At 42.1% G+C, this 26,863-nt stretch overlaps 4 protein-coding genes across 11 annotated transcripts; 2 read left to right on the forward strand and 2 right to left on the reverse strand.

Annotated features, from left to right (window-relative positions):
* The first annotated feature begins 1,143 nt into the window (after positions 1-1,143).
* Positions 1,144-5,991, forward strand: LOC143501245 (centrosomal protein of 164 kDa-like). Of its 4 annotated transcripts, none has more exons than XM_076994841.1 (10): positions 1,144-1,311; positions 1,436-1,531; positions 1,690-1,849; positions 3,473-3,580; positions 3,681-3,777; positions 4,056-4,286; positions 4,615-4,687; positions 4,853-4,983; positions 5,079-5,200; positions 5,792-5,991. In XM_076994841.1, exons 1-10 carry the CDS (start codon positions 1,253-1,255, stop codon positions 5,792-5,794), a joined length of 1,080 nt encoding a protein of 359 aa, XP_076850956.1. In that variant the 5' UTR covers positions 1,144-1,252; the 3' UTR covers positions 5,795-5,991. The 4 variants fall into 4 exon arrangements, with proteins under 4 accessions (XP_076850956.1, XP_076850958.1, XP_076850955.1 ...); XM_076994843.1 differs by having other exon boundaries at positions 4,853-4,942; XM_076994840.1 differs by lacking the exon at positions 5,792-5,991 and having other exon boundaries at positions 5,079-5,742.
* A 2,448-nt stretch (positions 5,992-8,439) lies between these two features.
* Positions 8,440-11,088, reverse strand: LOC143501231 (uncharacterized). The gene is made up of 4 exons (XM_076994812.1): positions 10,825-11,088; positions 9,802-9,996; positions 9,594-9,673; positions 8,440-9,499 (listed from the first exon to the last, which is right to left on the reverse strand). Exons 1-4 carry the CDS (start codon positions 10,828-10,830, stop codon positions 8,542-8,544), a joined length of 1,239 nt encoding a protein of 412 aa, XP_076850927.1. The 5' UTR covers positions 10,831-11,088; the 3' UTR covers positions 8,440-8,541.
* Positions 11,089-11,131: 43 nt separating this feature from the next.
* On the forward strand, positions 11,132-21,074 carry LOC143501230 (uncharacterized). 5 transcript variants are annotated; one of them, XM_076994809.1, is made up of 18 exons: positions 11,132-11,890; positions 12,515-12,601; positions 12,985-13,096; positions 14,047-14,233; positions 14,548-14,685; positions 14,776-14,865; positions 14,954-15,097; positions 15,228-15,311; positions 15,855-15,923; positions 16,110-16,306; positions 16,451-16,546; positions 16,709-16,868; positions 18,554-18,661; positions 18,764-18,860; positions 19,139-19,369; positions 19,698-19,770; positions 19,936-20,066; positions 20,162-20,825. In XM_076994809.1, the coding sequence occupies exons 2-18, from the start codon at positions 12,520-12,522 to the stop codon at positions 20,341-20,343; spliced, it is 2,181 nt and encodes a 726-aa protein (XP_076850924.1). In that variant the 5' UTR covers positions 11,132-11,890; positions 12,515-12,519; the 3' UTR covers positions 20,344-20,825. The 5 variants fall into 5 exon arrangements, with proteins under 5 accessions (XP_076850924.1, XP_076850921.1, XP_076850922.1 ...); XM_076994807.1 differs by adding an exon at positions 20,875-21,074 and having other exon boundaries at positions 11,134-11,890; positions 14,548-14,865; positions 20,162-20,283; XM_076994811.1 differs by adding an exon at positions 20,875-21,074 and having other exon boundaries at positions 11,136-11,890; positions 14,548-14,865; positions 19,936-20,025; positions 20,162-20,283.
* Positions 21,075-23,566: 2,492 nt separating this feature from the next.
* On the reverse strand, positions 23,567-26,717 carry LOC143501243 (uncharacterized). Its single transcript, XM_076994838.1, has 4 exons — positions 25,951-26,717; positions 24,929-25,121; positions 24,721-24,800; positions 23,567-24,626 (listed from the first exon to the last, which is right to left on the reverse strand). Exons 2-4 carry the CDS (start codon positions 24,929-24,931, stop codon positions 23,696-23,698), a joined length of 1,014 nt encoding a protein of 337 aa, XP_076850953.1. The 5' UTR covers positions 24,932-25,121; positions 25,951-26,717; the 3' UTR covers positions 23,567-23,695.
* Between the last annotated feature and the right edge of the window lie 146 nt (positions 26,718-26,863).

Raw genomic sequence — 26,863 nt, forward strand, 5'->3', positions numbered from 1 at the left:
ATATGCGCAAAATTTACTATTGAATTTACGCCCCCTCATTTGATTGGCTTATACTGACTAGGTAGTGAAGAAATTAGCATTTTTGTTGGATACATTTTAAAGTTCAGACTCTTCTGAACGTTTTGATACCACATATGTGCATGTATGTGAAAAATCCAGGGACTAGTTCGCGCTCAAAAATGTGTGTGATTTTGCACATTATGCAAATTAACTCGAAATCTAAGTGGGCGGAGCTTAATGGTTGTATATTAATTGTCCTATTGAATTTAGTCAAGGAATGTATAGAAACTGGAATTTTGGTTCTAGGACCTACGGTGTAGGAGATATGGACAAAAAGTCAATGTGGTCTGCTATAGCGCCACCATCAGGCCAATTTGGGTCCCTGTATGGGAATCTGGTCCTTGGAGTTAACTGAACCTTTTTGCCAAGTTTGGGGTTTCTAGGCATTACGGTCTAGGCTGCACAATGCGTTTTAGGTCAAAAAATGGGACAAAGAATAAGAAAGAAAAATCCTAACAATTACAATAGGGTTCCCACACTATGTGTGTGTGAACCCTAAAAAACAATAACAATGTATATATATAACTATACAAAACTATATAACTATAATAAGTATATAACTATATATATATATATATATATATATATATATATATATATATATATATATATATATATATATATATATATATATATATATAACTATAATATAATAAGGCCAGTCTTCTCTCTTTAACCCTGAATGCACTCATTATTTCCAACTAGCTCGCTATCTCTTCGTGTTGATATTAATACTAAAACCACGGAAGTGCTCAGACCGGAACTTCTCATGCACACCCTCAAATGCCGGAAACAGAATGGACGCCATCTTGTGCATGGAGCCAATTGCGCTGAATTATAACTGCCAGGCCCTCTGTAAACGAACAACGGGCATCACAGTGCTGATAGGGGGAGACACAGACTCACAGGCTTCCACTTAACCCCTCACCTTCCAACACAGATTGAATAGACAGGGGTGAATAATTTATTTGCTTATATTTTTGTAATTGTTTAGATGTCGATTGTCAAACTGTAAGTAGATAAAATAAAATTGGATAAATTATATTATATATATTTATATAAATATATATATAGAGAACGGGACAGTCTGCGTGCAGAGCTGGACCAATTAAGAGATGAGAGGAGGAGAGAAAGGGAGGAGCTGGATAAAGAGAGAGAGGGAAGGAGGAGGGAGAGGGAGGAGAGCAAGAGGATGATGGAGGAGAGAGAAAAACTTCAGGCTAGATGTGATGAACTCCACAGAAGGCTCAGGTAATACACACACAAACACACACACACACACACACACACACATACACACACATTAGCTTTGACCAAGTCAGTACTGGTCTCTGGTGACACAAATGCAAGGTACACAGAGTGTGTACATGTACAGATCTGTGTTGGTGTGGAGGGCTCCCTCCAAGTGGAGGAAATGGAACCTCCTCTCTCCCCTGTGCCCACCTCCCACAACCTCCCGCAGCATAGACAAGTATGTGGGTGTGGGTGGGTGTGGGTGGGGAGGGAGGCTGTCCGATTGTATGTATTTATCATATGTTTATATACTCGTTTGTAATCTCCTCTCTCTCTCTCTCTCTCTCTCTCTCTCTCTCTCTCTCTCTCTCTCTCTCTCTCTCTCTCTCTCTCTAGCTTGCAGGAGTATATTTCAGGTGAAGGTGTCCAGCAGAGAGCAAGACAGTTCTTGGAGAAACAGACCAGCTGTCTGAGAGTGAGACAGGCGGCACTAAGGACGGCCCACCCCAGCCCGCAGAGGTCCGCTGCAGGAGGCTCTGCTCAGCCTCTCTGCCAGGTCCGTCAAGTCTAGTCAGTTTTATTTATAAAGCGCTTTTTACAAAACATGGTGTCACAAGCGCATGGGTCCAGATCCCTATTGAACAAGACAGGGGCAAGTGTGGCAGAGACAAACTCCCTATGCGGATTAGGAAGAAACCTTGGGAGGACCAAGATCCTAAAGGGAAGCCATGCTCAATTGGCCCAGCAACTTTAAGTTCATATTTATAGTCCTGTGTCTATCTGAGCAGTCACAGTCTCTCCAATATGGATGCTGGGCCTCAGGTAGGATGCTGGCCGTATTGGCACATGCATCCACGGCATCAGCACATCCACTGGCAACCCAGAGCATCTTCTAGCTCCTTTATGGAATTGTCTTTGTAGAAACATGTAGTCAAGATACAGAATGCAGGTTAATATGTAAAATCAAATTAAACTTCCATATATATAGCACACGTGCCAGTGACTTAGCATGTGGCTCCAGCAGGCTTATCCCTAGCAGCATAACTAAAGGGAGGGGCCTGGAGGTGACCACAGGCATGAGGGTACTGAGACATTACTCTGCCTTCGGCTGTAATCTTGTGCTTTGAGAGAGCAGCAGGTGAGATGATTATGGTATGCAGTGAGTTCACTCGGATATTGTGGAGGACTATTTAATGCTTTATAGGCCAACAGAAGAATTTTAAAATCAGTTTGATATTTAAACAGGAGCCAGTGCAATGCTGAGAGAGTAGGACTAATGTGATGCACTTCTCAAGGCCTAGTTAGGACTCTGGCTCTTGGATTCAAGTTGGAATGCAGCAAGTTGGACTTTCTTTAGGGACTGTTTAGAGCATCCAATTAAAAGTAGTCCAATCTTGATGAGATTGTGGACCAGTTTCTCTGCGTCTGATACCGAACGTACATGTCTCAGCTTGGCAATATTACATGAAGGTGCAAAGGCAGCATTAGTGACATTGCATATGTGTGTGTCAAATGAAAGATCCTAATCACTAGTGACGCCTAAACTTTTAGCAGGAAATTCAGGTGTTACTGAAAAGCCATCTAGTGTAATAAGAAGATCAGACCCATTGCTTCTAGCACCCTTGAATCCAAGAAGTAACACCTCAGTCTTATTAGAATTTAGAAGAAGAGAATTAGACGCCATCCAGTTCTTTATTTCTTGGATGCAGTTCTTAGTTTTGGTAGTAGTGTTGACATCATCCAAATTAGAATATATATATATATATATATATATATATATATATATATATATATATATATATATATATATATATATATATATATATATAAAACAGAGTATCATCTGCATAGCAATGGAAGCTAATACCATGCCTACAAATGCTTGCTAGCCTATATAATGAGAATAACATGGGACCCAATACAGATCCTTATGAGCATTCATTATTTTCAAGTACAAATTTGTAACGATCGGTCAGGTAGGATTTGAACCAGGAGAGTGATTGACCTTTTATCTGAGAATATTAAGAGATCGTTAACTACTTTAGAGGGTTTCAGTGCCGTGGTGGGTCTAAGCACGTTAGGTCTTGCAGTGCCTACAGCCATGTAGCCAGGTCAGATGGGAGAGAGTAGGAAGCATGAGTATAGCTCCTCTTAGATGTTCTGCTCCCCTGTGCTGTAGGAGGTGAGTGAGCTGGAGAAGCTGAGGGAGAGGGTCCAGAAGGGCCACGCGATCCTGAGAAAGAAGGAGGAGAGACTCGGCCAGCTGGAGACGTCACTGGCAGAGGAGGTAACACACACATACACACACACGTATGCCTGCACCCACACACTTACGTACAAACCCACATTAATACCTACCTGGGCTTTACAATGTTTTACTGTCTCAGCTGTCATGTGATGAAGGCGAGCGGCTCGTGGGAGATCGGAGAGTCTCTGATGTCACAGAGTCAGAGACGAGTGGTGTGTGTGGCCAAGAGGAGACGAGTGAGACACACACTCCATGTGCATGCACAACACACACACACGGGCAGACATTTTGAGAAGGCACTAATTTTGGTTTTCACAAAGTTTACTACCACAGTTTTTTTTTTATGGTGGCAAGGAAGCAAACTGTGAAAACTAAAAATATGCCCATAACTGTAAACAGCTCTAGAGTCCACTCTGGTCTTGTTGGTTCATAGTTATCTGATGTTTTTATTTCTCTAGCAGTAATACACCCAAACTCTGGTCTTCCTCTCTGCTACTCCCACTCTCTGTTTCAGCACATGCAAGGCCAGTGAAAGTGCAGCAGTTAGCAGAGTCCCTGCAGCAGATCTCTGGCCAGCTGAACACAGTGCTGGGTGAACTGGAATCTTTCACTGGGAGGAGCGTCCAGCCCCTCCCTCAGCCACCTCCGTCCTCCTCCTTCCCTCCTGCCCCGTCCTGGGCATGGACACCAAGCCCCGCCTCCTCTTCAGTGGCTCAGAACAGCTTCTTACACTCCACCATTAATGGTCAGTGTTGGGAACGTTACTTTAAAAAAGTAATTAGTTATAGTTACTCACTACTTGTTCAAAAAAGTAACTGAGTTAGTAACTGAATTACTCTATAATAAAAGTAACTCGTTACCAGGGAAAGTAACTATTTGCATTACAGTTAAAAAAAAGTTATATGCCAATGAATAAGGATTTTTTGAAAAAGCAGTTTTCACATTGATTTTCTGTGCTAGGATAATGCCGATCTTTTCCAGTGTAAGGGTGGTGCAGTGTAGAGACCTGCTGTGTCAAATTGGCTTCAGAAATCTAAACCGCACTACCTGTATTAAGACTGCTCTGATTTTAGGAGTTTCCATGGATACCAGTGCCCGCTATCCCATGAGGGCTACCAGAGCATATAGTGGATACACTCCAGCAAGGTGACTACACACACTTGCACACCTGTGCAGGCTCGGTCACAATCTCTCACTCTCACTCTCGCTCACAGGATCAGTGCTGCTGTTGATTTTGAAAGGAAAATTGATGAACTCATACAGTGCTTTTCCATTATGTGTGTGCGTGTGTGTGTGTATGTGTGTGTGTAGTCTCTCCTCTGAGCTAGATGGCCAGAGGCTGCAGAGACTGATCGACGACAACAAAAGGTGGCTGGAATCACGACGCAAAGACCCAAATGTGTATCCTTTCACAATCTCTCTCCCCCTCAGCTTATACACATGTACGTATCACACACAAACCAGTACGGGAACAGAATGCATCATATTTTCACACACACTCTCTTGCACCCTTGTGTTCTCCTGAACCTCTGCCCAGGCCTCTCTTCACACGCTACCCAGCTGCCCCGCACACCAATGGGCTGGTCCAGCTCAGCCTGGACAAGAAGAATCAGATCAAGGTCTACCATTACTGAAGAGGCACAACCCACTGATGTCCATGTATGTCCAGTGCAAACAAATCAATGGATAGACAGAATACAAACATGCCTATGGACATAAGAGAACACACATGAAATTGTCAAGAGACTTCTGTATAGTGTTATATAGAATGTATAACACTAATGAGATTAAGCACAGTCGTGTGCATCTACAGTGTACAGATACAGTGTTTAAAGTGTAGTATTCAACACATCTGTCCCCTTTAATCCCTTCATACCTTTGTATGTGTTGATGCCATTAAACAACTGCTGTACAAGTTCATATCCACAACAGAAAAGCCTCATAAATCCTGATGACAGGATTATCTTGATCTAGATATTATAGTCCCTAATCTTAGTCTGAAGATGAGGATCACCAACAGAGGTTGTGTAAGCCATATGAAGGTTACAGCTTCCTAGGAGTGTTGTGCTTCACAAAACAACGTGTTTACAGATGTGACACTTGGGGACCAGACAGTGCTTAGCCTGTAAATCCTTTTCATGTAGATATGAAATTTTGCATTTATTTTTGTAAAACGAATAAATCTGTGGTGTTTTACATCAGTGTGGCTTGTGATGTTTGATGGTGTGTGTTTCACTTCTGTGCTTACAGTAAGATCAGGAATAGACCTTCTGTTCAGCAATAGCACTTCTACTGCACACCGATTCTGCAGCACATGCCCCACCGTGGATTCTTCTCAGCTCCACCACGAGTGCAGTCAGAAGAAAGCAGAACAATGACTTGCAGCAGAGAAAAAAACTGCCGTTTTTGCACATCACAGAAAAGTGAATAAAGTTTAATCTGATTCTAGACCTGCTGTAATTGTTATTTTACCGATCTACAGGACATCCTGACACACACCCACTTGCGCTACTGAGAAAACATACAAATGCTTTATTCAGTAATCTCAACCATCAGTTATTAAAAACACAACTTTTTTTTTTTTACATCTGTGCAAATTAGATTCCACCATGTTCACTATCACAGAAGGACTAGTAAAGTGTCCTGGTGAACTAGAGTATTCACTCCTCAGTCAAACCCAAGAGGCCCCAAACCAACATGGAAGGGAGCAGATTGACTAACACACGACTCGGGCCACGTAGGAAAAGAAACAACAAGTACAAAATGCATTGACGTTTGCATGGCAGGTTTGATTTTTCCTACGATTTTTCCTTCCCTCTAAAGAGGAGTCACCAACTGCATGAAGGGTCAATCACACCTGGTATTAACAATACATTTGGTGATTAGTGTGTTCACCAAATACAACTGTAAGCAGGGCCACAAAACCCACCTCCAACATGTGTTCTGTGAATGCCTGATTGACTAGATCTAAAACGTTATCACTGTGAGCCTGCTTGAGCAGATCTGCACCACTCTTGGGTAAAGGAGATGCCTGTGGTTCGAACATTATTAGAAGACCATACCATAAACTCTGCAATCTAGGTCTGTCCCCCTCACTGTGCTCATGGATCAAAGACTTTCTCACTAACAGACCACAAGTGGTGAGACTAGGGGACCACACATCATCTCAAATCATTTTAAACACTGGTACACCGCAGGGCTGTGTGCTCAGTCCAGACCTCTTCACACTTTTTATGATTGCAGCCCCATCCATGTCTTCAACACATTTGTGAAATATGTGATAGACAGTAGTGATAGACTGCATCTCTAACAACAATGAAGCTCAGTACAGAGAGGAGATTCAGCACCTGGCACGGTGGTGCTCAGACAACAACCTAGCTCTGAACACCACCAAAACTAAAGAGATCATCAGAGACTACCGCACAGTTAAAAGAACTGCACATGCCCCTCTACTCATAGATGGAGATGAAGTGGAACGTGTGCACAGCATCAAATACCTCAGACTCCACATCACAGCTGATCTCACCTGGACTCTAAATACCAGTGGGGAACCGTCAGGGCCCTCTACGCCCTCTCAGAGGGCCTAAAAATATTCTTAAAACATAAATATATATAATATAATTTATCCAGTTTTATTTTATCTACTTACAGTTTGACAATCGACATCTAAACAATTACAAAAATATAAGCAAATAAATTATTCACCCGTGTCTATTCAATCTGTGTTGGAAGGTGAGGGGTTAAGTGGAAGCCTGTGAGTCTGTGTCTCCCCCTATCAGCACTGTGATGCCCGCTGTTCGTTTACAGAGGGCCTGGCAGTTATAATTCAGCGCAATTGGCTCCATGCACAAGATGGCGTCCATTCTGTTTCCGGCATTTGAGGGTGTGCATGAGAAGTTCCGGTCTGAGCACTTCCGTGGTTTTAGTATTAATATCAACACGAAGAGATAGCGAGCTAGTTGGAAATAATGAGTGCATTCAGGGTTAAAGAGAGAAGACTGGCCTTATTATATTATAGTTATATATATATATATATAGTTATATACTTATTATAGTTATATAGTTTTGTATAGTTATATATATACATTGTTATTGTTTTTTTATATAATGTTTGCTTATTTGGTGCTTGTAAATAGTTTTTTTATGAATGTTATAATAACTCCTTGACCATAATTGATTAACACTAGAATGACTGAAATTTCAAGATCCTGAGGACATCACCCCTCCTTCTTCCCAGTAATTAAGAGAGCCATAAGTCAGCCTTTATTATGTTAATTCATAGAGAAACACTCAGGCAGCAACTCTGTGGTACATTCAGAAAGCCCCCTAGTATAACATCTCTCTTTCACTCCCTTTCTCTGTCTCATATATATATATATATACACACACACACAAACACACACACGTTATAGTTACATATAGACATCCACACTGTATACACTACATTATTGATTGTTGTTAGTGTAACATCTCAGTCTCTTCCTTTTCTCTCTGTAACACTAGTACTTACTACTAGTAACACTGTAACTTACCAATTTAGTAGAGATATACAGAAGAGAGCTCAATTCAATTTCATTATTTCAGTGAGGGTTATGGCAGTTTATATATGCATATTTCATGCTTGGAAACAACCAAGTCAACCAAGTATTCTTTAGTCATTCTAGTGTTAAACAACCATTATTCAGTTTCTGTATTACATCTTTTTTTTTATTATACACTAAATGAGTACAACTTTAATGCCACCTTAATTTATTTTATCAGCTCTACAAATATAGGGCAGTTCTATATTTACATCTTGTAGTTCTTCTGTCTCTCTGTATAAGATTCTGCTCAGTCTGGTTTCGGCATTGTTTTACACATATGGGAAAGCATGGTAGCATAAAGAAAAAGACTCAATGTCAACACATTTAAGATTTATTAAGAATCAATCATTAAAATATCATTAGTTCATAAATTTACTGCATTTTAAATAGATAACTGCCAAACGTGATGAGAAGTCATTACACTGACATGTAAAAATAAAAAAATAAAAAATCTCCCTTCTCTCTAATGGTTTTAGCCACTTCACAGTCTCTGTATATGCGCTGAATGAGAATATCATCCTCTGCAAATACAACAAAATCACACCACTCCATACCTGTAAGTAGGAGCTGGCCTTGTACCTGCCAGTAGTAACTGTGAGTCTGCTTCAATTTCAGTGTGCCACTCTGCATTTTCAGGTAGCTACAGTCCACATAGCTTTTTGCATTGGGGCATTTAATTTCCACCAGTCCAAAGGGTGGGCTCTCAGTCGGGTCAAACACCAGACCATCAGGAGATGCCCCTAACCAGGGGGCATCAGGGTGGATGACAAACCCACAAGGCCAGTAATTGGTGTTTTTTATTCTGCAGTACTCCTGTATGGCAACCGGTTCCAGTGCCAATCCCCTCTTCATTGCAGCAGTTTGATTCACTCCCTTTCGAATCCTTTGTGACAGGATTTCTGCAGAACTCTGACCTCTGACATGGCATATTTCCCTGAATCGGGAGGAAGTTATTCTTGGCCCCCTGACTCGGTGCCACTCCACAGAGTTGCTCTGCTCTCTGATGGCAACCTCTATCTTCCTTGCCATGTCAAATGTAGTGACAAGTGACTGCAGATGGAGGTGTTGTTGGTGACTGCACACGAACTGGCAGTTAGTAGGCTCAAGCCTATAGCCGTCTACAGGTAGAGGTGGTGGCAGAGGGGCATCTGGATGGTGTACTACAACCCAACTCACTGGTACTGGATGCTGGTAGGATATGGGACTACCCGCCTGGACTTTCCCAAAAGCTGAATCAACCAGCGGGACGTCAGCACTTATGGCCATGGTGGTGATGAGTGGAGCAATGTCTGCAGTGAAGTCCTTGTACTGCTCATCAACTTTGAGGACATGTGGATCTGGCAGCTCCCCTCGCACTGCCTTGTAACGTTTACTCCTTTGAAAAATCGAATTCCACAGTAAGGACTTTGTACACTCATACAACAAAGGTTATACAGTAAGCAAAGCATACATAGGAAAATTAATTTTACCTTACACCATCAGCAACTGTAAACTGCTTCGGCTTGGAGGACAAAAATACCATGTCACTTACTCTGCCTGGTTTCACACCCTATTAATTACATAAAAGAATGATCACACTACTTTAAATGTTTGTTGATGTGACATAGTACATCAGCTCATAATGTAGCTTGTTGAAGAAATAATTTAACTTTGGTATGGTTGGGAACACATACTCACCATGGTTCTTGGCTTGTGCCAGCGTTGTTCTGTTTCTGTGCAGCTTAGGACTGGGGGTACAGCAGCCAGGTTCAGTGTGGAGTAGTGTGCAGTCTGAAACAGTAGTGCAACATTGTGGTTGCAGAGTGCTGTCCCAGCCACACAGGAGCACTCGGCCACTGCAATGTCCACCGGTACACGGTCTTCAAAGACAATCTAAACATAAAAAAAAACCAGTCAAAATCTCAGGCTAAATGAGTGGTGTCCAATTTTATATGCAAAGGAATGGTGTGGCTGCAGGTTTTTATTCCAGCCAAATATATAACAATAGATGCTTAAACAACTGATTACACTTGTTTAATTATATGTTTTTTGCTGCTCATTATGTAGCAAATACCTGCTTCCAACCCAGACCTTTACACACAAGTCGGGACACCCCTGGGCTTAATCACGGCAGGTTATCAATTGTATCACCAAGAGTATAAGCAATATAAGTTTACTCCCTCTTGCTGCAATATAAGAAATAACGATAAACTTATCTACCTTTTATCATATCCCTTGTCTCAATTTTCTTCAAATATTTTAAAGTTAGTGAATCACTGAACTGTGTTAGTAAAACAGTGTTAGTAAAACAAAGGAACAGGCGCAGGGTACAAAATACTTACCACTGCCAAGTCATTAAGATATTTGGACCCTGCATGTATTATACTAAATATACAGTAAATAACAACTGAGGCTGTGAACCAACAAACACTGTTTTTCCTCCCTACTCTGAGGTCGTGAGGTTTTTCACTCTTCCTCATCGACCTGTAACAGGTAGCCCTGATGCTCACTCTCCCTGACGAATCTCTGTTTGAAACTGTGGGCATTTAAACAGGACATCATTTACAATATACATAAAAGTTACACTGAATGTCATTAAAACATCTGACACTGGATACAACCGTCGTTAGAGTCCTAGTTAGACAATAAGCTCAGCTAAATCACAGGGTGGGTGTGTAGCTAACTAGGCTGCCTAGCTAGCTGTGTAATGGTGTGACATACCTTCATAGTTGTCGATGTAACTGGATATATACATCTTATATCCTTTTTCCCTTTTGCTCCTCGGGGTTGAGCTGGCCGCTTGGACTATCCGATGCACATCGGTGATGGTAATCTTTGGTAGATCTTGGAGGCACCTAGTGTAAAACACAGCCATCTTCGCTTCTGCGCGTCTGTCCTGTGTGCCGGAGCGGAACTATTCACGCGCACCCTCGAAAAACCGGAAGTAGTAACACGTCATCCCGTGCAACTAGCGAATACCAGTTTCAAATGACAGTAAAATTGACCAATCATATCTTCCCTCTTAGTGGGCGGGCTTAACTGTATGATAATTTCCGCCTGCTGTGGCGACGCTAGCTGTCGTTAGCGTACCACCACTAGCTAGTTCCGATTCATTCCTTTGACGTCCTCGTGCGCGTTGTTTACATATTCCGCTTCCGAGGAACACGGAGCTGTGAACCTTATTTTGTTGGAACCTTATTTTTGTTAAGAAGTTATCTAGTACAGATATTACTGTTTATTGCGTGTCTAAAGCTGTACTGTCGTCTCAGTTTTTTTCTTTATTGCAGTTAATTAGGAGAGGAAACATTTTTTTTCGGGGGGATGGGAGCGGGCCCAGGTTTAATGGTCACGGTTCGCTACTGATATACGGTCTGTGGTATGAACCCTTTGGGTACAAGCCAGGCTGCATCAGGTTATTGTAGCAGCCTGGCTGATTTGGTGTTTTAGTTAAAAAAATAGGAAATTGTCATATCACGTGCTACTCAACTTTGGAATGTTTGGTTTAGAATGTTTGGTTGGGAAGGTGGAATGTTTGGATTCAGTTTCGATGCTGAAAAGCTGAGAAATTGTCGCATGACATTTGGCTCTGAGAATTATCAAACCTACAATCTGAGAATCCTATCAATCCTACAATCCTTACAAATCTTCCCAGATCTTTCTATTTTTTCTAGATCTTTCTATCTTTCTATTCTTTCAAATTTTTCATCCAGGAGATTTTTTTTACCCCAGGAGAAGTGACCAGCCAAGGCAGGAACAGAAGAACAGAAGAACTTCATAGACACACCAGGTGAGAAAAATATATTTTCATATACTGTACATAATTTTATACTTCTATGTAAGACAGTATATTTAGTTCTTATGAGTATGGATTTCCATAGGCTTGTTCATAATTATTAAAAATTAAATATACACATTTATGTAGTAGGTTTCTAAGGTTCAGAAAAATAACATGTATATTTATTCTGCTGATGACTGTCAAGCTCTTTATTTCATGTGTACAGGATAATATAATTAATGGAGCATGGGTTATTTCTTTGATTTCTTTGACTCAGCACAATTTTCATAAATCCCACCATGTTAACATTGTCCATGTGGCCATGGAAAAAGCAAATAAAAATAAACATTTTTAAAAAGAAACAGATTTCTAACATGACAAATTCTTAAGCATTCTCCCCACATTCTGATGACATCACATGGCACCATAGCCCTTCTTATAATCACTTGTTCATTGGGAAACACTTACAAGGCATTTGAGCCTCACTGTGAGGCGTGCTGGGTTTCACTTTACCTGCTGTGGGATTTTCAGGTGTGCCCTACAACCCCCAAGAGACAGTGATCCACAGACAATATAGCAATATCTGTCTACTGCACTGTTATTCGTATAGTACATAATCTTTTTCTTAATGTTCAGTCAACATGACAGCAGATGCCCTTCGGAGACCAGTTGGAGACCAGTTGATCCTGGAAGAGGATGAGAATTATCTCCCATCTGAACAAGGTACATTAGCTGTCGCATACTACCTGTTACAGTTTAGGACCCCGGATAAAACTTTAATATATGTTACTGAAATGGTATACTTTAATATCCACCATTGATAAAGTCTACAAGCTACAACAGTTCCATCATTTAATAACTAAATTATAATGTTGACATAATAACTTAATAATATATAATAATAATAATAATATATAATAATAATATTAACAACACATGTCCAGTTGGGACTCTTGTATGTTCGTCCAAGCTATAGCTACACTTTATAACATAGAATCAATCTCCATGCATTATGGACTTAACTATTTGAATTTGTGGGATTTTACTTGATTTGAAAATATCATACTGATTGTGGGTATATTCATCTTATCCGTATTCCTCCTCAGAGGTCCATGAGTATGCCAGAGAAATTGGCATTGACCCTGATGGGGAGCCAGAGCTGCTGTGGCTGGCCAGAGAGGGGATTGTAGCCCCACTACCTCCTGATTGGAAACCCTGGTAGGACAAACTCATTCTCATACAGTCACCCAGTTTTCTTATCCTTACACACAGAGCAGTGAGCGTTGGTGTGAGCGTTGGTTCCTTTTAGTAAAATCCAAGCATACTCTAATGTGCCCTTAATTGAGGAATGGCTTCCATTCCAAGAACTCTACGTATCATTCATGCTGTCTCATTCATTCAGGCTCTTGATTACCTGACGTACCAAGGCCCTTTGTCCCCTGTAACTCAGTTATAATTTTAAGTACCATTTATAGAAGTAGGATGCATCAGGACTTTATTGTGAGTGTCATAATGTCACACGGACTCTCTGGAAGCTTGCAAGAAGTGGGCATTGAATCACTTATGACCTAGGTGATTAGATGAGCAAATTAGAAAGCCCAACTTTTTTTTAAAGACCTTGGAACTGCAAGTCTGGAGAAGACTGAATATTTTGACTGGGAAGTAAGACTGGGCAAGAGAAAATATAACAGACAGAGGAGGATTTTTGAAGTTGGAGAGTATGATGTGACATGAAAGATCAGACACAATTTAACATATTAAATCATTTTTGGATTCTGTATTCAAATGGTTTGGGGGGAAGTATGTTATAACCTTATTGTCAGGTGTAACAGTGGTGTCTTTATATGAGTCAGTACCTTCATACATAAAACACATAAAGACAAGATCCAGGGGATATTTAATGTTAGTTGTCCCCGAAACTAACAATTGCAAAGTATAAAATTAATATTTCATCACTCTATGCAGCAGATTTGCTTGTAGACTTGGCCTTCTGGCACTATTAATCTGAGCAATGAGACCCAGAGCACCACTCAGTGTTTCAGATGTTGACATATTGACACCTTTGTGGACAGTCCTGTGCTGGAGAACCTAGGCTTGTCTACATGTCATGTGTTTTTATGTGTGTGTTTATCTATGTGATGAGCTTGTCTCTCTTTCCTACTCTCCAGTCAGGATGTGACTGGAGAAGTATACTATTTCAACTTCTCCACGGGCCAGTCCACCTGGGACCACCCCTGTGATGAGCACTACCGCCAACTAGTGGCCCAGGAGCGGGAGTGTGCTCAGCCATGCCACGGCCATGCCATGGATGAAGAGGAGGAGGATGAAGAGCCGAAGAAGGCGTCTGTCCATGAGGTGAAAACACCTGCTAGAATATAATGCTCTGATTTTTAGCTCACTGTCACCTTTGTAGTCTTTACACTGCAGTTGTTCACACATTATGTTCCCAGCTTTTATACACATTTATACAGCGCCACTAACATCACTGTGTGTGCTCACGTGATCTTGGTGTTACTGTAGCACCTTGCTCTACCTGTCACACACACACACACACACACACACACACACACACACACACACACACACACACAGATCTTGTGAATGTCTGTACATGCATGTTTATGCATGTGTGTTTGCATGTGTTGGTGTGTTTGTCTGTGTATGAGCAGGACAGTGAACTCAGGGTGGCAGAGGAGACTGAGCTGGACGTGGACGAAGAAAAGAAAAAGAGAGAGAAGGAGTGTGTGTGTGTGTGTGAGTGTATGTGTGGTGAGTTGTCTGGTCTGTTGCAGGAGGTGAGGGAGGAGGTGCAGAGGGAGCACAGCAGGAAGCTGGAGCAGCTGTCGCAGGAGTACCAGGAGCAGCTCTTCACCCTCAGACATGAGCACCTGGAGGAGGTGCAGAGGGAGCACAGCAGGAAGCTGGAGCAGGTGTCGCAGGAGCACCAGGAGCAGCTCTTCACCCTCAGACAAAAGCACCTGGAGGAGGTGTGGCAGGGAGAATTCATTTACTCACAGCTCAGTGATCACCTGAGAGACCGAGCCAATGTGTGTTCATCACACGGTGTGTGTGCAGGAGAGCGTGGAGAGGGAGCGCTTGTTGAGGGCTCATCTGGAGGAGAGGGAGAGGATGCAGGCTTCGCACACGTCCCAGCTGGATCAGCTCAGACTACAGCTCGACTCTCAGCTCCAACACACCCACAAAATACACATGCAGAAAGTAAGATCCCACACCCATACGATACTCACGTGCAAAAACGCCTCTTCTGCCGTACCCAGTCGGGTGTTTATGTGTATAAAGACGGTGAGAGTTGTTTGTATTTGTTTGTTTTTCTTGTGTGTGTGTTTAGGCGTTAGAAGTGCAGAAGATGATTGAGCAACTGGACATGAAAACCAAAGAGCTCAAAACTCAGGAACTGCTACTCCAAACTCAGGTACTTTACCTGCGTTATTTGAGTGTGTGTGTGTGTGTGGGTGTGCTACTCCAAACTGAGATACTTTACCTGCTTTATTTGAGTGTGTGTGTGTGTGTGTGTGGGTGTGCTACTCCAAACTTAGATACTTTACCTGCTTTATTTGAGTGTGTGTGTGTGTGTGTGTGTGTGTGTGTGGGTGTGCAACACCAAGCTCAGGTACTTTACCTGCTTTATTTGAGTGTGTGGGTGTGTGTGCGCTACTCCAAACTCAGGTACTTTAGCTACTTTGAGTGTGTATGTGCAACTGGTACACTGAGCTCCATTGTATTAGGTGCCCGTATAGCTGTAGTTATAAGTTACTAATCATTCGTCAGTCAGTTCTTTGTGCTGAGAAGTTAACTGACTCAATGACCTGTTTTGAAGAAAAAAAATGAATAGGTCATGTCTGGAGTGTGTGTGTGCGTGTGCATGTGCGTGCATGCATGTGTGTGAATCTTCAGTCCAGTCACTCAGCTGCCTGATAAAATGATCTGTGTGTGTGTTTGTACTGTTGGTCTGTAGGCTGCAGATTTGAAGAAGAGGAGACAACAGCTGAGTGAGGAAGGAGATGAAGTTGAGAAGGGGATAGAGGTGAGTGTGTGTGACCAGGTGTGTGTGTGTGTGTGTGTGTGTGTGTGTGTTTCATTGTGAACTGTTATGCTAGGTTGTGTGTGTCCCCCAGGTGTGTGTGTGTGTGTGTGTGTGTGTGTGTGTGTGTGTGTGTGTGTGTGTCATTGTGAACTGTTATGTTAGGTTGTGTGTTTGTGTGTCCCCCAGGCTCTCTCACGTGTCCTGAGAGAACGGGACAGTCTGCGTGCAGAGCTGGACCAATTAAGAGATGAGAGGAGGAGAGAAAGGGAGGAGCTGGATAAAGAGAGACAGGGAAGGAGGAGGGAGAGGGAGGAGAGCAAGAGGATGATGGAGGAGAGAGAAAAACTTCAGGCTAGATGTGATGAACTCCACAGAAGGCTCAGGTAATACACACACACACACACACACACACACACACACACACACACACACACACACACACACATACACACACATTAGCTTTGACCAAGTCAGTACTGGTCTCTGGTGACACAAATGCAAGGTACACAGAGTGTGTACATGTACAGATCTGTGTTGGTGTGGAGGGCTCCCTCCAAGTGGAGGAAATGGAACCTCCTCTCTCCCCTGTGCCCACCTCCCACAACCTCCCGCAGCATAGACAAGTATGTGGGTGTGGGTGGGTGTGGGTGGGGAGGGAGGCTGTCCGATTGTATGTATTTATCATATGTTTATATACTCGTTTGTAATCTCCTCTCTCTCTCTCTCTCTCTCTCTCTCTCTCTCTCTCTCTCTCTCTCTCTCTCTCTCTCTCTCTCTCTCTCTAGCTTGCAGGAGTATATTTCAGGTGAAGGTGTCCAGCAGAGAGCAAGACAGTTCTTGGAGAAACAGACCAGCTGTCTGAGAGTGAGACAGGCGGCACTAAGGACGGCCCACCCCAGCCCGCAGAGGTCCGCTGCAGGAGGCTCTGCTCAGCCTCTCTGCCAGGTCCGTCAAGTCTAGTCAGTTTTATTTATAAAGCGCTTTTTACAAAACATGGTGTCACAAGCGCTTGGGTCCAGATCCCTATTGAACAAGACAGGGGCAAGTGTGGCAGAGACAAACTCCCTATGCGGATTAGGAAGAAACCTTGGGAGGACCAAGACCCCAAAGGGAAGCCATGCTCAATTGGCCCAGCAACTTTAAGTTCATATTTATAGTCCTGTGTCTATCTGAGCAGTCACAGTCTCTCCAATATGGATGCTGGGCCTCAGGTAGGATGCTGGCCGTATTGGCACATGCATCCACGGCATCAGCACATCCACTGGCAACCCAGAGCATCTTCTAGCTCCTTTATGGAATTGTCTTTGTAGAAACATGTAGTCAAGATACAGAATGCAGGTTAATATGTAAAATCAAATTAAACTTCCATATATATAGCACACGTGCCAGTGACTTAGCATGTGGCTCCAGCAGGCTTATCCCTAGCAGCATAACTAAAGGGAGGGGCCTGGAGGTGACCACAGGCATGAGGGTACTGAGACATTACTCTGCCTTCGGCTGTAATCTTGTAGTTTTCGGATCTGAGCACAATCCTGTGCTTTGAGAGAGCAGCAGGTGAGATGATTATGGTATGCAGTGAGTTCACTCGGATATTGTGGAGGACTATTTAATGCTTTATAGGCCAACAGAAGAATTTTAAAATCAGTTTGATATTTAAGCAGGAGCCAGTGCAATGCTGAGAGAGTAGGACTAATGTGATGCACTTCTCAAGGCCTAGTTAGGACTCTGGCTCTTGGATTCAAGTTGGAATGCAGCAAGTTGGACTTTCTTTAGGGACTGTTTAGAGCATCCAATTAAAAGTAGTCCAATCTTGATGAGATTGTGGACCAGTTTCTCTGCGTCTGATACCGAACGTACATGTCTCAGCTTGGCAATATTACATGAAGGTGCAAAGGCAGCATTAGTGACATTGCATATGTGTGTGTCAAATGAAAGATCCTAATCACTAGTGACGCCTAAACTTTTAGCAGGAAATTCAGGTGTTACTGAAAAGCCATCTAGTGTAATAAGAAGATCAGACCCATTGCTTCTAGCACCCTTGGATCCAAGAAGTAACACCTCAGTCTTATTAGAATTTAGAAGAAGAGAATTAGACGCCATCCAGTTCTTTATTTCTTGGATGCAGTTCTCAGTTTTGGTAGTAGTGTTGACATCATCCAAATTAGAATATATATATATATATATATATATATATATATATATATATATATATATATATATATATATATATATATATATATATATATATATATATAACTGAGTCAGTTATATATATATATATAACTGAGTATCATCTGCATAGCAATGGAAGCTAATACCATGCCTACAAATGCTTGCTAGCCTATATAATGAGAATAACATGGGACCCAATACAGATCCTTATGAGCATTCATTATTTTCAAGTACAAATTTGTAACGATCGGTCAGGTAGGATTTGAACCAGGAGAGTGATTGACCTTTTATCTGAGAATATTAAGAGATCGTTAACTACTTTAGACGGTTTCAGTGCCGTGGTGGGTCTAAGCACGTTAGGTCTTGCAGTGCCTACAGCCATGTAGCCAGGTCAGATGGGAGAGAGTAGGAAGCATGAGTATAGCTCCTCTTAGATGTTCTGCTCCCCTGTGCTGTAGGAGGTGAGTGAGCTGGAGAAGCTGAGGGAGAGGGTCCAGAAGGGCCACGCGATCCTGAGAAAGAAGGAGGAGAGACTCGGCCAGCTGGAGACGTCACTGGCAGAGGAGGTAACACACACATACACACACACACGTATGCCTGCACCCACACACTTACGTACAAACCCACATTAATACCTACCTGGGCTTTACAATGTTTTACTGTCTCAGCTGTCATGTGATGAAGGCGAGCGGCTCGTGGGAGATCGGAGAGTCTCTGATGTCACAGAGTCAGAGACGAGCGGTGTGTGTGGCCAAGAGGAGACGAGTGAGACACACACTCCATGTGCATGCACAACACACACACACGGGCAGACATTTTGAGAAGGCACTAATTTTGGTTTTCACAAAGTTTACTACCACAGTTTTTTTTTTATGGTGGCAAGGAAGCAAACTGTGAAAACTAAAAATATGCCCATAACTGTAAACAGCTCTAGAGTCCACTCTGGTCTTGTTGGTTCATAGTTATCTGATGTTTTTATTTCTCTAGCAGTAATACACCCAAACTCTGGTCTTCCTCTCTGCTACTCCCACTCTCTGTTTCAGCACATGCAAGGCCAGTGAAAGTGCAGCAGTTAGCAGAGTCCCTGCAGCAGATCTCTGGCCAGCTGAACACAGTGCTGGGTGAACTGGAATCTTTCACTGGGAGGAGCGTCCAGCCCCTCCCTCAGCCACCTCCGTCCTCCTCCTTCCCTCCTGCCCCGTCCTGGGCATGGACACCAAGCCCCGCCTCCTCTTCAGTGGCTCAGAACAGCTTCTTACACTCCACCATTAATGGTCAGTGTTGGGAACGTTACTTTAAAAAAGTAATTAGTTATAGTTACTCACTACTTGTTCAAAAAAGTAACTGAGTTAGTAACTGAATTACTCTATAATAAAAGTAACTCGTTACCAGGGAAAGTAACTATTTGCATTACAGTTAAAAAAAAGTTATATGCCAATGAATAAGGATTTTTTGAAAAAGCAGTTTTCACATTGATTTTCTGTGCTAGGATAATGCCGATCTTTTCCAGTGTAAGGGTGGTGCAGTGTAGAGACCTGCTGTGTCAAATTGGCTTCAGAAATCTAAACCGCACTACCTGTATTAAGACTGCTCTGATTTTAGGAGTTTCCATGGATACCAGTGCCCGCTATCCCATGAGGGCTACCAGAGCATATAGTGGATACACTCCAGCAAGGTGACTACACACACTTGCACACCTGTGCAGGCTCGGTCACAATCTCTCACTCTCACTCTCGCTCACAGGATCAGTGCTGCTGTTGATTTTGAAAGGAAAATTGATGAACTCATACAGTGCTTTTCCATTATGTGTGTGCGTGTGTGTGTGTATGTGTGTGTGTAGTCTCTCCTCTGAGCTAGATGGCCAGAGGCTGCAGAGACTGATCGACGACAACAAAAGGTGGCTGGAATCACGACGCAAAGACCCAAATGTGTATCCTTTCACAATCTCTCTCCCCCTCAGCTTATACACATGTACGTATCACACACAAACCAGTACGGGAACAGAATGCATCATATTTTCACACACACTCTCTTGCACCCTTGTGTTCTCCTGAACCTCTGCCCAGGCCTCTCTTCACACGCTACCCAGCTGCCCCGCACACCAATGGGCTGGTCCAGCTCAGCCTGGACAAGAAGAATCAGATCAAGGTCTACCATTACTGAAGAGGCACAACCCACTGATGTCCATGTATGTCCAGTGCAAACAAATCAATGGATAGACAGAATACAAACATGCCTATGGACATAAGAGAACACACATGAAATTGTCAAGAGACTTCTGTATAGTGTTATATAGAATGTATAACACTAATGAGATTAAGCACAGTCGTGTGCATCTACAGTGTACAGATACAGTGTTTAAAGTGTAGTATTCAACACATCTGTCCCCTTTAATCCCTTCATACCTTTGTATGTGTTGATGCCATTAAACAACTGCTGTACAAGTTCATATCCACAACAGAAAAGCCTCATAAATCCTGATGACAGGATTATCTTGATCTAGATATTATAGTCCCTAATCTTAGTCTGAAGATGAGGATCACCAACAGAGGTTGTGTAAGCCATATGAAGGTTACAGCTTCCTAGGAGTGTTGTGCTTCACAAAACAACGTGTTTACAGATGTGACACTTGGGGACCAGACAGTGCTTAGCCTGTAAATCCTTTTCATGTAGATATGAAATTTTGCATTTATTTTTGTAAAACGAATAAATCTGTGGTGTTTTACATCAGTGTGGCTTGTGATGTTTGATGGTGTGTGTTTCACTTCTGTGCTTACAGTAAGATCAGGAATAGACCTTCTGTTCAGCAATAGCACTTCTACTGCACACCGATTCTGCAGCACATGCCCCACCGTGGATTCTTCTCAGCTCCACCACGAGTGCAGTCAGAAGAAAGCAGAACAATGACTTGCAGCAGAGAAAAAAACTGCCGTTTTTGCACATCACAGAAAAGTGAATAAAGTTTAATCTGATTCTAGACCTGCTGTAATTGTTATTTTACCGATCTACAGGACATCCTGACACACACCCACTTGCGCTACTGAGAAAACATACAAATGCTTTATTCAGTAATCTCAACCATCAGTTATTAAAAACACAACTTTTTTTTTTTTTTTTTTACATCTGTGCAAATTAGATTCCACCATGTTCACTATCACAGAAGGACTAGTAAAGTGTCCTGGTGAACTAGAGTATTCACTCCTCAGTCAAACCCAAGAGGCCCCAAACCAACATGGAAGGGAGCAGATTGACTAACACACGACTCGGGCCACGTAGGAAAAGAAACAACAAGTACAAAATGCATTGACGTTTGCATGGCAGGTTTGATTTTTCCTACGATTTTTCCTTCCCTCTAAAGAGGAGTCACCAACTGCATGAAGGGTCAATCACACCTGGTATTAACAATACATTTGGTGATTAGTGTGTTCACCAAATACAACTGTAAGCAGGGCCACAAAACCCACCTCCAACATGTGTTCTGTGAATGCCTGATTGACTAGATCTAAAACGTTATCACTGTGAGCCTGCTTGAGCAGATCTGCACCACTCTTGGGTAAAGGAGATGCCTGTGGTTCGAACATTATTAGAAGACCATACCATAAACTCTGCAATCTAGGTCTGTCCCCCTCACTGTGCTCATGGATCAAAGACTTTCTCACTAACAGACCACAAGTGGTAAGAATAGGGGACCACACATCATCCCAAATCATTTTAAACACTGGTACACCGCAGGGCTGTGTGCTCAGTCCAGACCTCTTCACACTTTTTATGATTGCAGCCCCATCCATGTCTTCAACACATTTGTGAAATATGTGATAGACAGTAGTGATAGACTGCATCTCTAACAACAACGAAACTCAGTACAGAGAGGAGATTCAGCACCTGGCACGGTGGTGCTCAGACAACAACCTAGCTCTGAACACCACCAAAACTAAAGAGATCATCAGAGACTACCGCACAGTTAAAAGAACTGCACATGCCCCTCTACTCATAGATGGAGATGAAGTGGAACGTGTGCACAGCATCAAATACCTCAGACTCCACATCACAGCTGATCTCACCTGGACTTTAAATACCAGTGGGGAACTGTCAGGGCCCTCTACGCCCTCTCAGAGGGCCTAAAAATATTCTTAAAACATAAATATATATAATATAATTTATCCAATTTTATTTTATCTACTTACAGTTTGACAATCGACATCTAAACAATTACAAAAATATAAGCAAATAAATTATTCACCCCTGTCTATTCAATCTGTGTTGGAAGGTGAGGGGTTAAGTGGAAGCCTGTGAGTCTGTGTCTCCCCCTATCAGCACTGTGATGCCCGTTGTTCGTTTACAGAGGGCCTGGCAGTTATAATTCAGCGCAATTGGCTCCATGCACAAGATGGCGTCCATTCTGTTTCCGGCATTTGAGGGTGTGCATGAGAAGTTCCGGTCTGAGCACTTCCGTGGTTTTAGTATTAATATCAACACGAAGAGATAGCGAGCTAGTTGGAAATAATGAGTGCATTCAGGGTTAAAGAGAGAAGACTGGCCTTATTATATTATAGTTATATATATATATATATATATATATATATATATATATATATATATATATATATATATAGTTATATACTTATTATAGTTATATAGTTTTGTATAGTTATATATATACATTGTTATTGTTTTTTTATATAATGTTTGCTTATTTGGTGCTTGTAAATAGTTTTTTTATGAATGTTATAATAACTCCTTGACCATAATTGATTAACACTAGAATGACTGAAATTTCAAGATCCTGAGGACATCACCCCTCCTTCTTCCCAGTAATTAAGAGAGCCATAAGTCAGCCTTTATTATGTTAATTCATAAAGAAACACTCAGGCAGCAACTCTGTGGTACATTCAGAAAGCCCCCTAGTATAACATCTCTCTTTCACTCCCTTTCTCTGTCTCATATATATATATATACACACACACACAAACACACACACGTTATAGTTACATATAGACATCCACACTGTATACACTACATTATTGATTGTTGTTAGTGTAACATCTCAGTCTCTTCCTTTTCTCTCTGTAACACTAGTACTTACTACTAGTAACACTGTAACTTACCAATTTAGTAGAGATATACAGAAGAGAGCTCAATTCAATTTCATTATTTCAGTGAGGGTTATGGCAGTTTATATATGCATATTTCATGCTTGGAAACAACCAAGTCAACCAAGTATTCTTTAGTCATTCTAGTGTTAAACAACCATTATTCAGTTTCTGTATTACATCTTTTTTTTTATTATACACTAAATGAGTACAACTTTAATGCCACCTTAATTTATTTTATCAGCTCTACAAATATAGGGCAGTTCTATATTTACATCTTGTAGTTCTTCTGTCTCTCTGTATAAGATTCTGCTCAGTCTGGTTTCGGCATTGTTTTACACATATGGGAAAGCATGGTAGCATAAAGAAAAGGACTCAATGTCAACACATTTAAGATTTATTAAGAATCAATCATTAAAATATCATTAGTTCATAAATTTACTGCATTTTAAATAGATAACTGCCAAACGTGATGAGAAGTCATTACACTGACATGTAAAAATAAAAAAATTAAAAATCTCCCTTCTCTCTAATGGTTTTAGCCACTTCACAGTCTCTGTATATGCGCTGAATGAGAATATCATCCTCTGCAAATACAACAAAATCACACCACTCCATACCTGTAAGTAGGAGCTGGCCTTGTACCTGCCAGTAGTAACTGTGAGTCTGCTTCAATTTCAGTGTGCCACTCCGCATTTTCAGGTAGCTACAGTCCACATAGCTTTTTGCATTGGGGCATTTAATTTCCACCAGTCCAAAGGGTGGGCTCTCAGTCGGGTCAAACACCAGACCATCAGGAGATGCCCCTAACCAGGGGGCATCAGGGTGGATGACAAACCCACAAGGCCAGTAATTGGTGTTTTTTATTCTGCAGTACTCCTGTATGGCAACCGGTTCCAGTGCCAATCCCCTCTTCATTGCAGCAGTTTGATTCACTCCCTTTCGAATCCTTTGTGACAGGATTTCTGCAGAACTCTGACCTCTGACATGGCATATTTCCCTGAATCGGGAGGAAGTTATTCTTGGCCCCCTGACTCGGTGCCACTCCACAGAGTTGCTCTGCTCTCTGATGGCAACCTCTATCTTCCTTGCCATGTCAAATGTAGTGACAAGTGACTGCAGATGGAGGTGTTGTTGGTGACTGCACACGAACTGGCAGTTAGTAGGCTCAAGCCTATAGCCGTCTACAGGTAGAGGTGGTGGCAGAGGGGCATCTGGATGGTGTACTACAACCCAACTCACTGGTACTGGATGCTGGTAGGATATGGGACTACCCGCCTGGACTTTCCCAAAAGCTGAATCAACCAGCGGGACGTCAGCACTTATGGCCATGGTGGTGATGAGTGGAGCAATGTCGGCAGTGAAGTCCTTGTACTGCTCATCAACTTTGAGGACATCTGGATCTGGCAGCTCCCCTCGCACTGCCTTGTAACGTTTACTCCTTTGAAAAATCGAATTCCACAGTAAGGACTTTGTACACTCATACAACAAAGGTTATACAGTAAGCAAAGCATACATAGGAAAATTAATTTTACCTTACACCATCAGCAACTGTAAACTGCTTCGGCTTGGAGGACAAAAATACCATGTCACTTACTCTGCCTGGTTTCACACCCTATTAATTACATAAAAGAATGATCACACTACTTTAAATGTTTGTTGATGTGACATAGTACATCAGCTCATAATGTAGCTTGTTGAAGAAATAATTTAACTTTGGTATGGTTGGGAACACATACTCACCATGGTTCTTGGCTTGTGCCAGCGTTGTTGTTTCTGTGCAGCTTAGGACTGGGGGTACAGCAGCCAGGTTCAGTGTGGAGTAGTGTGCAGTCTGAAACAGTAGTGCAACATTGTGGTTGCAGAGTGCTGTCCCAGCCACACAGGAGCACTCGGCCACTGCAATGTCCACCGGTACACGGTCTTCAAAGACAATCTAAACATAAAAAAAAAACCAGTCAAAATCTCAGGCTAAATGAGTGGTGTCCAATTTTATATGCAAAGGAATGGTGTGGCTGCAGGTTTTTATTCCAGCCAAATATATAACAATAGATGCTTAAACAACTGATTACACTTGTTTAATTATATGTTTTTTGCTGCTCATTATGTAGCAAATACCTGCTTCCAACCCAGACCTTTACACACAAGTCGGGACACCCCTGGGCTTAATCACGGCAGGTTATCAATTGTATCACCAAGAGTATAAGCAATATAAGTTTACTCCCTCTTACTGCAATATAAGAAATAACGATAAACTTATCTACCTTTTATCATATCCCTTGTCTCAATTTTCTTCAAATATTTTAAAGTTAGTGAATCACTGAACTGTGTTAGTAAAACAGTGTTAGTAAAACAAAGGAACAGGCGCAGGGTACAAAATACTTACCACTGCCAAGTCATTAAGATATTTGGACCCTGCATGTATTATACTAAATATACAGTAAATAACAACTGAGGCTGTGAACCAACAAACACTGTTTTTCCTCCCTACTCTGAGGTCGTGAGGTTTTTCACTCTTCCTCATCGACCTGTAACAGGTAGCCCTGATGCTCACTCTCCCTGACGAATCTCTGTTTGAAACTGTGGGCATTTAAACAGGACATCATTTACAATATACATAAAAGTTACACTGAATGTCATTAAAACATCTGACACTGGATACAACCGTCGTTAGAGTCCTAGTTAGACAATAAGCTCAGCTAAATCACAGGGTGGGTGTGTAGCTAACTAGGCTGCCTAGCTAGCTGTGTAATGGTGTGACATACCTTCATAGTTGTCGATGTAACTGGATATATACATCTTATATCCTTTTTCCCTTTTGCTCCTCGGGGTTGAGCTGGCCGCTTGGACTATCCGATGCACATCGGTGATGGTAATCTTTGGTAGATCTTGGAGGCACCTAGTGTAAAACACAGCCATCTTCGCTTCTGCGCGTCTGTCCTGTGTGCCGGAGCGGAACTATTCACGCGCACCCTCGAAAAACCGGAAGTAGTAACACGTCATCCCGTGCAACTAGCGAATACCAGTTTCAAATGACAGTAAAATTGACCAATCATATCTTCCCTCTTAGTGGGCGGGCTTAACTGTATGATAATTTCCGCCTGCTGTGGCGACGCTAGCTGTCGTTAGCGTACCACCACTAGCTAGTTCCGATTCATTCCTTTGACGTCCTCGTGCGCGTTGTTTACATATTCCGCTTCCGAGGAACACGGAGCTGTGAACCTTATTTTGTTGGAACCTTATTTTTGTTAAGAAGTTATCTAGTACAGATATTACTGTTTATTGCGTGTCTAAAGCTGTACTGTCGTCTCAGTTTTTTTCTTTATTGCAGTTAATTAGGAGAGGAAACATTTTTTTTTCGGGGGGATGGGAGCGGGCCCAGGTTTAATGGTCACGGTTCGCTACTGATATACGGTCTGTGGTATGAACCCTTTGGGTACAAGCCAGGCTGCATCAGGTTATTGTAGCAGCCTGGCTGATTTGGTGTTTTAGTTAAAAAAATAGGAAATTGTCATATCACGTGCTACTCAACTTTGGAATGTTTGGTTTAGAATGTTTGGTTGGGAAGGTGGAATGTTTGGATTCAGTTTCGATGCTGAAAAGCTGAGAAATTGTCGCATGACATTTGGCTCTGAGAATTATCAAACCTACAATCTGAGAATCCTATCAATCCTACAA

This window comes from Brachyhypopomus gauderio, unplaced genomic scaffold, assembly GCF_052324685.1.
Source record: "Brachyhypopomus gauderio isolate BG-103 unplaced genomic scaffold, BGAUD_0.2 sc164, whole genome shotgun sequence".
NCBI classification, from domain to species: Eukaryota; Metazoa; Chordata; class Actinopteri; order Gymnotiformes; family Hypopomidae; genus Brachyhypopomus; species Brachyhypopomus gauderio.